We start from the raw sequence: 10352 nt of genomic DNA, 5'->3' as shown, positions 1-10352 counted from the left end.
TCAACATTCAGAAAACGAAGATCATGGCATCTGGTCCCATCACTTCATGGCAAATAGATGAGGAAACAGTGGAAACAGTGTCAGACTTTTATTTTGGGGGGCTCCAAAATCACTGCAGATGGTGACTGCAGCCACGAAATTAAAAGACGCTTACTCCTTGGAAGGAAAATTATGACCAACCTAGACAGTATATAGAAAAGCAGAGACATTACTTTGCCAACAAAGGTCCGTCTAGTCAAAGCTCTGGTTTTTCCAGTAGTCATGTATGGATGTGAGTTGGACTGTGAAGAAAGCTGAGCACCAAAGAATTGATGCTTCTGAACTGTGGTGTTGGAGAAGACTCTTGACAGTCCCTTGGACTGCAAGGAGATCCAACCAGTCCATTCTGAAGGAGATCAGCCCTGGGATTTCTTTGGAAGGACTGATGCTAAAGCTGAAACTCCAGTACTTTGGCCACCTCATGCGAAGAGTTGACTCATTGGAAAAGACTCTGATGCTGGGAGGGATTGGGGGCATGAGGAGAAGGGGACGACAGAGGATGAGATGGCTGGATGGCATCGCCGACTCGATGGACGTGAGTCTGAGTGAACTCCGGGAGTTGGTGATGGACAGGGAGGCCTGGTGTGCTGCAATTCATGGGGTCTCAAAGAGTCGGACACAACTGAGCGACTGAACTGAACTGAACTTGAAACATAACCCTAAATATTTGGGCACATTGTACATAGGTCTCTATTCTTATGTTCATAAGTCTCTATTCCTACTCTTGGATTTTTAAGGCATTTCATGTCAAATCTCAAATGAGATACCTACCTTGCTGAAGTTTTGTGAAAGCAAGTAATCAATCTAAGATTAAAAGCATGTGCCTAAAAAACTTCATAGTATTTACCATGTAGTTATTGGTTATTTTCTATTTTAAAACTGTATATAAGTAAACATGCTATAGTTCATGGTAAACATCTGCAAAAGTCTATACATCTGGAAAGCCTATAAAAGTTTTCTAGAAAAATGAAGCATTTTCCTCCCCATACTTAGAGTGGCATTCTTAAAGAAAAAATTTGGCCCTGTTGTGTTTTTATTTTTTCTTTCTTGCCGTGCCATGCAGCAAGAAAGATCTTAGTTCCCTGACCAGGGATTAAACCCATGCTTCTTGCAGTGGAGCTCCAAACACTGGATCATGAGGGAAGTCCTCCTTTTGCGTTTTAATGTCACAATGTCTAACACAATTCTTACTGGTTGATTCAAAATGTTGTTGTCTGTTATGCATCAGAAAATTCATTCATATACTCATTTGTTCAATAAATATCTATGACCACCTACTGGCAGCTATGTGCCAGGCATCCCACCGGCTTCTGGACATTTGACAATGGATAAAACAGATAAGACCGAACTCAATATATTAACTGGAGGAGGGTGATAAGTAAACAAGCAATTACAATATTTGACAAATGCTATGAAATTATTAGGAAAACACAAGAGGGGCACTGAACCCAATCTTGAACTACAGGAAGGTTTCCCAAAGACATGTCAGTCAGGCTGAGTGCTGAAGTGAGCCAAGTAGGAGTTTATCTAGCAGAAAAGGAAATTAAAATATCTGCTGAGAAGATTTCTACATTCCATCAGACCATGATACTCTGGAGAAAGAGACAGAGGAGAGTACATCTGTTGATTGCCAAGCAATGTGAAAGTGATTTGTATGTATTAAACAACTGATCTTCACAACAGTATGTGAAGAAGGTATTATTAACCCCATTATATTGAGGAAGAAAAACAAAGGCTCAGGGAGGTTAAGCAAGCTGTTTCCAGGAATGGATCCAGAGAGTGGCAAGGCCTGGCTTCAAACCCAAGAACAGGATAGATTTCTCCCATTACCTCAAGGATCGTTGAATTGGAAAATCATGTTCAAACAAAACTTTGCCTTATTCTTTCCAGTCAGTAAGCTTAGATCTTCTTTGAGAGAAGTAGAGAGGTATTAGCTACCAAGTGCACTTTGGTTTTAAAAAGACTCCACTGATGGCAGTGTGTCAGAATGTGCCCAGAACGGCCGGGGACTGGGCTGAGCTTACAAATGAGATTTCTGTGTTCCTGACTCGGTGCTGTTGGGCATGGTTCCTGTGCCGTATGGTTGCATGTGGCTCTTCGTAATTTAGGTTCATCAGTGTTTTCATCCAAACTGACCCATTTTATCTTCAACCACTCAAGTGAGCCTAGGGTGTCTGCTTCTGCTTCTTTGAAAGGCCACAAGTTAGAACCCATGTGTATTCTGGCCTCAGACTATAGACTTAGTTTTTTCTTTATCTGTCATCATCTGAAAATGAAAATGCTATTAGTAATGTAGGTCAAATTGTCAAAGAACCCACCTCTTGACTAGAATAGTAGGATGAGAGGGCATATTTTTTTTGTTGTCAACTGCATAAATTTGTATATATATGTAGTCTGAAATATTCTGATATACATATATATACATACACACATATATATATACACACACACTGATATATGTAAATATACATGTATTTTCTATGCAACTGTATACATAGCCCTATATAATTTGGGGCTCTATTATGGCCCAAATGCTGCTTCTCAGAGGCAGTCTTTAAACCCCACAGAAGTGGGGACTGTAGAGTTCTAAGGAGCTTGTTAATCAAGGTTCATACCCAGGATGAGGGCCTACTTGCCGGAAAGGCAGGTCAAGTTCTATACTTAATCTAATTTTAGAGAAGGTGCCTATTGCAAAATTTAAATTTTGTTTGAAGTGAATTAAGATAGAAAAAATTCTTGAAGTTTTGATTATAAAAGAATGAGCTGCACACATGTAGTAATTAGAAACAGCAACACAAAAGGTAAAGCTCTTTCAAACCAAGTAAATTTGTGTTTAAATGTTTCTAACTACAGTCTTACTCATTCCCTCAGATAAGGGTAAATTTTATGAAGAAAAAAGTAAAGCTGATTGAGGAGAGAAATGACTGAGGGGGACGCCATCTAGACTGGGTGGCTGGGGAAGGTCCCCTTAGGAAGGAAATTTGAGCAGACAGCTGAATGGCATCGTAAAGGGCAAGCTACGTGGAGATCCAAGTGAAGACAGTTCCAAGCCAAAGGATTAGCCAGAGTGAAGGTCTTGAAGTAGAAACAAGCAGCGTAGATTCAAGAAAGATGGAGAAAGCTGCCAAGGAAGTTTAAGAGACAGAGAGAACTCTAGGTGAAGGGAGAGCACAGGTGTGGCCAGGACTGAGGTGAGAGGCAGTTCATACAGGGCTCTGAATGTCATGGTACAGAGTTTGGATTATATATTTTTTAAAATTTTTTATTGTAAATATTTGCTTCACAGTATTGTATTGGTTTCTGCCATACACCAACATGAATCAGTCACAGGTGTACATGTGTCCCTCCCTCTTGAACCTCCCTCCTCATCTCCCTCTAGGATATCAGTTGCATTTTAAATGTGGTGGGAAGCCACTGAAGAGTGTTAAGCAGGGAAGTGACACAATCTGATTCATATTTTCCGAGAGTCACTCTGCCTAGGGTATGAAACTCTGACAGCAGGCGTACAAGTGCTGACGTAAGAAGACCAGTTTTGGAAACTGTGGTAATAGTCCGAGAGAAGATGACAGACAGTGAGGCAACAGCAGGCGTGGTGGGGACACACGGTGAGATCTGTGGTGAAGGCAGGGCTGAATGGACCTGCCGGTGAATTGCTGATGATACTTGGGGTTTTGGGCTTGAGTATTGGGAGAGATTGCGATGGCACTCATTGAGAGGCTAATAAGCTTGAGGAGAAAAGTCAGGAGTTTAATTTTGGATATGTAAAGTCTGAGATATTTATTAGGTATCCAGGAGGCGATACTGAGCAGACAGATGGCTAGACAAACAAATGTGTACTAGGGGGAAAGTCTTAGGGCTGGGGATAAAAGTTAGAGATAGCAGCACGAGATGAAATACAAAGCCACTGTCTCTGGTGAGATCTCCAGGGAACACCCAGGAACTATGCAGACAGAAGAGGGAGGAGGGTGAGCGCTGAGTTCCAGGGCCTTCAAGCCTAGAGCTGGGAAGAGGGCGAAGAACCAGAAAAGGAGAAAGAATACACAAGGTGGAAGTCAGGGAAAAAAATCTCAGAAGAATGTCTCTTGGAAGCTAAAAATGAACAAAAAAAAGCTTTAACAAAGAGGGAGGGTGTGGTCAACTTTGTCAGGAGTTGCTTATAGGGTGAGTAAGAATATCAATTTACATAAAAAGAAAACTCAGAGAAATATTACACTAAACTTCAGGGCTCTGCAGTTATTTATATAGAAAAATAGGCTTAGACAAGATTACGATTTTTCAAACATTAACTGAACAGTCTTATCATAGGATCCAATGTTAAAAATAGGGTGACAATTCTGATAATCATTTCGTGATGTATGTATGTCAAATTATTATGCTATATATACACCTTAAATTTACACAGGGCTGTATGGCAATTATATCTCAAGAAAACTGGAAGAAAATCTAAGAACAGTGTGACATTAGATAACAGTTTTATGTTGACTAGAGGCTTATTCGGAGAAGGCAATGGCACCCCACTCTAGTACTCTTGCCTGGAAAATCCCATGGACGGAGGAGCCTGGTAGGCTGCAGTCCATGGGGTCGCTAAGAGTTGGACACGACTGAGCGACTTCACTTTCACTTTTTACTTTCATGCATTGGAGAAGGAAATGGCAACCCACTCCAGTGTTCTTGCCTGGAGAATCCCAGGGGCGGCAGAGCCTGGTGGGCTGCCGTCTACGGGGTCACACAGAGTCGGACACAACTAAAGCGACTTAGCAGCAGCAGCAGCAGCAGGGGCTTATTACACAAATAAAGCCATTAGCCCAAACTGCAACCAATACCCTCTTGAAAGGTTACCTACAGATGGGAGAGACAATTTCTTCCAACTCTGAGGAATTTTAGCAACTGCTGTTGAGGTGAAAATATGAAAAAATGTAGGATTCCCAAACTTTGGTCAATGGGCTAAGTTTTTCTTCAGTCAAAACGCCCCATCACTGACAAGTCTTACTTACAAGTAAATGCCTCTATGTTCCACATTGAATGTCAGTATGACCTGCTTTTCTTGGCCTCTCTGCAGACATGTGGTGAACCAGTGACTTCTGTGTAGAGCATTTCCCTCTTGAATAATCTGGCTTCCCCTTACCACATAACGCATACATTCAAAGAAAGTGTTTAAGAAACACAAGCCAACAGTAGTAATTGTAGCAAAGGTAGTAACCATATAAATAAAACATCATTAAAATTTAAAAAGCAGCATGCAACAAAATAATCCAAAATTTTGTCCAAATCAAACTATTAAATCATCCACTGCTCTGAACCCTCTCCAGCCATGTGAATAATCCATAGTTTATCATACAGGTGATTTGATTATTTTAATCAGCCTCTAAAATGGTGAGGACTGAGCACAGAGTAGACAACAGCTGAGTTGTTTTAGAATGAAGACATGCCTTTAGAATTTTTAAGTAAGCTTCACTATTTTGGATTCAAATTCTAATTGTTTCTCATAAAAGGCTTGACCAGTACCAAAGTGGGAAGACAGTCTTGATGCAAAATGATTCAGTTTAGCAGTTAAAAAAAAAAAAAAATCCTTTAGCAACCTAAACTTAAACAATTTGATTTTCTTGTCATTGCTTTCCCTATACTATCAAAAATGATGCTTTCTTTACTATTTCCAACTCATCATAAAATTGCTAAAAATCTGAAATTCAATTTACCACATTACTGCTAATTTGAATAATGGCTGAATAAAAGACAGGAAACGCTGAAGCAGCATTGATTTCTAAAACATTTTGCACTTTCCTCCTCCATCCCTGTAAAGTAAAGCTCGGATGCCACGCACAATTACACAAGAAAATCAAGAAAGCCATTACGTTCAGCATTTTGTCATGATCATTGTTACCATGGCAAAAAGTGGGCTTAGTTTAGCACATCTGCTACAGGCGAGGCCCACTGGCCTTTTGTAAAGCTGGGTAACAATATAATGCCAAATTCTGGAGACTGTCACTGTTTTCTTCCAGGGTAATACTACTGCCCATAGATGTTACTGTCTCCTTCCTTAGTGACCCAAACCAATGCCATCCTACCGTCGTATTCTTAAAGTTGTTCAGTACCAAGGAACACAGTTAATTTAGGAAGGTTACCCTTTGATCCACCTTCTGGTCTAATGAAAGCTTATGCTATGCTATGCTAAGTCACTTCAGTCGTGTCCGACTCTGTGTGACCCCATAGACGGCAGTCTACCAGGCTCCCCTGTCCCTGGGATTCTCCAGGCAAGAACACTGGAGTGGGTTGCCATTTCCTTCTCCAATGCATGAAGTTGAAAAGTGAAAGTGAAGTCGCTCAGTCGTGTCCAACTCTGTGGGACCCCATGGACTGCAGCCTACCAGGCTCCTCCATCCATGGGAGTTTTCAGGCAAGAGTACTGGGGTGGGGTGCCATTGCCTTCTCCGTATGAAAGCTTAGGACTCCAATAATAGCAAATGCCAAAGTTTCAACAGTTGTATTGTAAACATCAATAGAGCTGTACTAAAAATTGCATGGATTTAGAAGTGACCAAGACAATGCATGATAACTAGCTGTAGGCATATTATTTCCTTATTTGTAAAATGGGAATAAAATCCCATTATCCCAAATAATCTTGTGAATAAAATCCCATTATCCCCAAATCACACTTTCTTGTGAGTATTAACTGAGATAATCTGCAGGCCCAGACACATGAGGGGGTACTCAGTAATATAGCATCCTCCCCCTTCCTCCAACACCATCTTTTTCTTGACCACTGAGATTCCCATGCCTTTAGAAATGTTGGTTAAGTTGGTAGGTAAATGCTTTTCTATCATTAGAAGGTTAATTCGTTTTGACTTTCATATCGTTTGGATACTTTCCTCAGAGAGCTGAGGATAAAATACTTTTTTAAGATCTGATAGAAGGCATAACTTTCACATCAAGAGGATGAAAGTCAGTGTCAATAATATTATATCACATTCTATTATTCATATTTTAAGTGACACCAATATTATCACTGTAAAATGGAAAATGGAGTATATAATAATTTTGACCTCATGCACAGATTTTTTTGTTTTAAAAAGTGAAGTAACATTATGAATGCAGAGAAGTTGAAATTATCTGAAATGAATACATTAATCAAGTCTGCGTATTTACTAGAAACAAAGGCTACTAGCATTTTTACCATCTAAACAAAATATTTTTTTTCTAATGAAATTTCAGCAGAGTATCGTTTATCTTAAGAGAAAAATAATGGGGCCTTACCTATTCCAGTAGCTCCAGAACTGGTCATGCAGGTAGGCATGGTGGCTACATTCATCACCAAATGAGGCTTTGCTTTCAATCCAGTGAATTATGTGCCCTTCTACAGCTAAGGAACAAAGCATTACGAATACAGAGCAAAGGGAAGGGGAGATGGAAAATTCTGACTCTGCCTGGGTCTCTCCATGCTTCACATTAATGAAGAGAGGCTTAACCCTCACCGTCATGTAGGGATGTAATTATAAAACAACACATCGTACCTGTTTGTGACAAGGAATGTTTATGCTACAGTCACATCCCTTTTATTTTTGTCATTTACAAAAGTCTCCCTCCTATTCTGAGATTGCCTGTATAAACTGACAATACAAAAGCAAACCAAAGTGATCCTGGCTTTTCCACAGAACTCTGTTTTAAAAATGAATATACAGAGAAATGACTTGAAAATGGTAACCAAAATGTCTTTTGAAGACATGCTTATTTCTTAAACATAGGTAAAAGTTTTTAAAGCTTAGGTTTCTTCTGAACCTATTATTTTCTGCCAATTAAAAATCTTTTGCAATTATTTCACACATTTGAATACAAAATTATCAAGCTAATACAGATTCTTTGGGAACATTTGTTAATATTAACAAAAATTTTAAAAGCTATGGGAAAAAACACATCGCTTTATAAACAAATGCAGAGTAGAGTCTAAGGACTTACCAACTGGTACTTGTAAAATAAAGTCTGGCGTTTTGTCATAACCTCTTGCACGAAGCTGATCTTCATCTACAGGAAGAACAAATACTATTACTTATCACAGTATGCCATTAACAAGACAGCAATATAATTGCTTTTCTTTCTTAAAAATGTGTAAAAATTACTGATGCGGTCACACATATCATTCTTATGTATGCAGTGCTGTGTCAGAATAAATGAACTTTCTTCACAAACCTGAAGTAGAGATATAAAAATGTCTCTTTGTCCCTTCTGCATTTTTATATCTTTATTATAAACATCATTAATTCAAGCTGTCATATGCTACCTTTCTTATAATTGAAAATATACTCAAAATAATGAAATATACTTACTGATTAAAAGAAAAGGTTTCCACCATCATGAATATTGCTAATGTTATCAAGCCCATACTGACAATTTACAGTAAGGCATAAGCACTTTGGCTTTTACAATTATAAAACAAATGCTTTCATTAAAGCAATTAAGAAAGTTTAGTTTCAATTAGTGAAACTATTTCTACACACAAGAACATAAGAGAGAGACAAGGGACAATGAGATCCCCACAGAGAATTAATTACCCTGCTTAATACCTTTGGTCTGCTATTGTTTCTGGCATTTACCAGAGTTTTACAACTAACAATATGTAATTCTAAAAAGCAAACAGGCTTTGAGATTTTTTTTCTAAGTCTGTTTGATTTCTTGATCTTCTGTAAATATCAATGAGCCATTCAGGAGGAAAGGAGGCAGGAAAACAGAGAGCTTGTCAAAGTTGGAAAAAACTAGCTAGATGCTTGGTTTAAAAAAAAAAGAAAAATCCTCCAATATTTTCTAAAAGCTGTCCTTGACTTCTAATGGCATTACAATGTGATTCTGAATGAGCAGTTCTCTGTTAGATTTTGGAGTGACCTGGTCATTCAATTCCAGACATGGCTTTCTGTCTTCACCCAACCTCAACTAATGGCCCAACCAAGTAACAAGGAAGGCTGTGTGGTCTCTTAACATCTACTGGGCTGTTGACATTGTCATGCATCCCATTCGCCTTCCTGCATCACCTTTGATTAAAATTAATGACCCATTCCCAGTGTTGGGTAGCTTATTTCCAATTCATTTGTCAGGCCAAGACAGTGGTTTCATGGCCAACGTTCAGAAATTCTGTTTTAGAACACTCTTGTGTACATCCTGAAAGGTCAGCATTTTAAACATAAATAACCTTTTAATGATAAGATACACTTAAACTAGATATTTAATTACATTTGGTTAAAGTTGGTATCCTTTACTGAAATTCTGAAGGACTGATGCTAGAATTCAAAACAATCTCCTCTGCTTGAAAGATAAAAAAATACCAACATAACTGTTGAGATAAGGAAATAAAGTAATCTTACTTTAAAAACAAGAGAATGTGGAAAACTGGACTATAAATGAACAAGACTGAAAAAATTTCTATCCTCTCGATGCATTCTGGCTACAAGAATGTTTAATGCAAAAGGCATTTATTAAATCAGCCCAAGTGCCTTGAGCTGATGCTTCAGGTAGCTGATGAACAGTTTTAAAAGCTGTGAAAGTAAAAGTCGCTCAGTCGTATCTGACTCTTTGCGACGCCATGGACTATACAGTCCATGGAATTCTCTAGGTCAGAATGCTGGTACAGTAGGTAGCCTATCCCTTCTGCTTGGGATCTTCCCAACCCAGAAATCAAACTGGGGTCTCCCGCATTGCAGGTGGATTCTTTACCAAGCTCAGCAATCCGCCTGCAATGCAGGAGACCTGGGTTTGATCCCTGGGTTGGGAAGATCTCTGGGAGAAGGGAAAGGCTTCCCACTCCAGCATTCGGGCCTGGAGAATTCCATGGGCTGTGAAGTCCATGGTGTGGCAAAGAGTCGGATATGACTGAGTGACTTTAAAAGCTGGGTTGACATTAAAGATACACTGGTCTGTTTAAAATTACCCATATTTGAGTCTTCTAACTGGCCTTTGGAAGAATTTGAGCTTGCTGAGATACTCCCAAAAGAAGAACTTCTTTGGTTTCTGGTGGTTGCAAAATTGGAAGCAGAGTTCCCTAGGGGCATAGGAACTGGAACATAAGGAGTTGCCATCTTCTTTTGGCTTTTGTAACAAACTTGCACACTTCTGAGTCCGAACAATTAGAGAACAAGTAATAAGCAATGCATTATTTTCTTCTTAGGAATTCACTCTCTCAGCCCGCTCGGGCGCGCTGCCCTGGGAGGGTTAACTCCAACCCTGCCTCACCACAGCTTCTGAAAGAGATGGGAATACCAGACCACCTGATCTGCCTCTTGAGAAATTTGTATGCAGGTCAGGAAGCAACAGTTAGAACTGGACATGGAACC

General features: G+C 39.4%; 1 protein-coding gene across 4 annotated transcripts in view; it reads right to left on the bottom strand.

Annotated features, from left to right (window-relative positions):
• The window catches only part of LOC104991636 (chromosome unknown open reading frame, human C15orf41), a 234391-nt gene that overhangs the window by 101849 nt on the left and 122190 nt on the right, over window positions 1–10352 (bottom strand). For all 4 annotated transcript variants that reach the window (XM_010844195.1, XM_010844194.1, XM_010844193.1 and 1 more), the window contains 2 exons: window positions 7990–8055; window positions 7291–7396 (listed from right to left, as the gene is read on the bottom strand). In XM_010844195.1, coding sequence (XP_010842497.1) covers window positions 7291–7396; window positions 7990–8055 — 172 coding nt within the window. The remainder of the gene's footprint in view (window positions 1–7290; window positions 7397–7989; window positions 8056–10352) is intronic.

The sequence above is a fragment of the Bison bison genome, unplaced genomic scaffold, assembly GCF_000754665.1.
Source record: "Bison bison bison isolate TAMUID 2011002044 unplaced genomic scaffold, Bison_UMD1.0 scf7180017864197, whole genome shotgun sequence".
Classification (NCBI taxonomy): Eukaryota; Metazoa; Chordata; class Mammalia; order Artiodactyla; family Bovidae; genus Bison; species Bison bison.
Note: the sequence above shows the minus strand (reverse complement) of the source record. Positions and strands in the feature narration are given on the sequence as shown.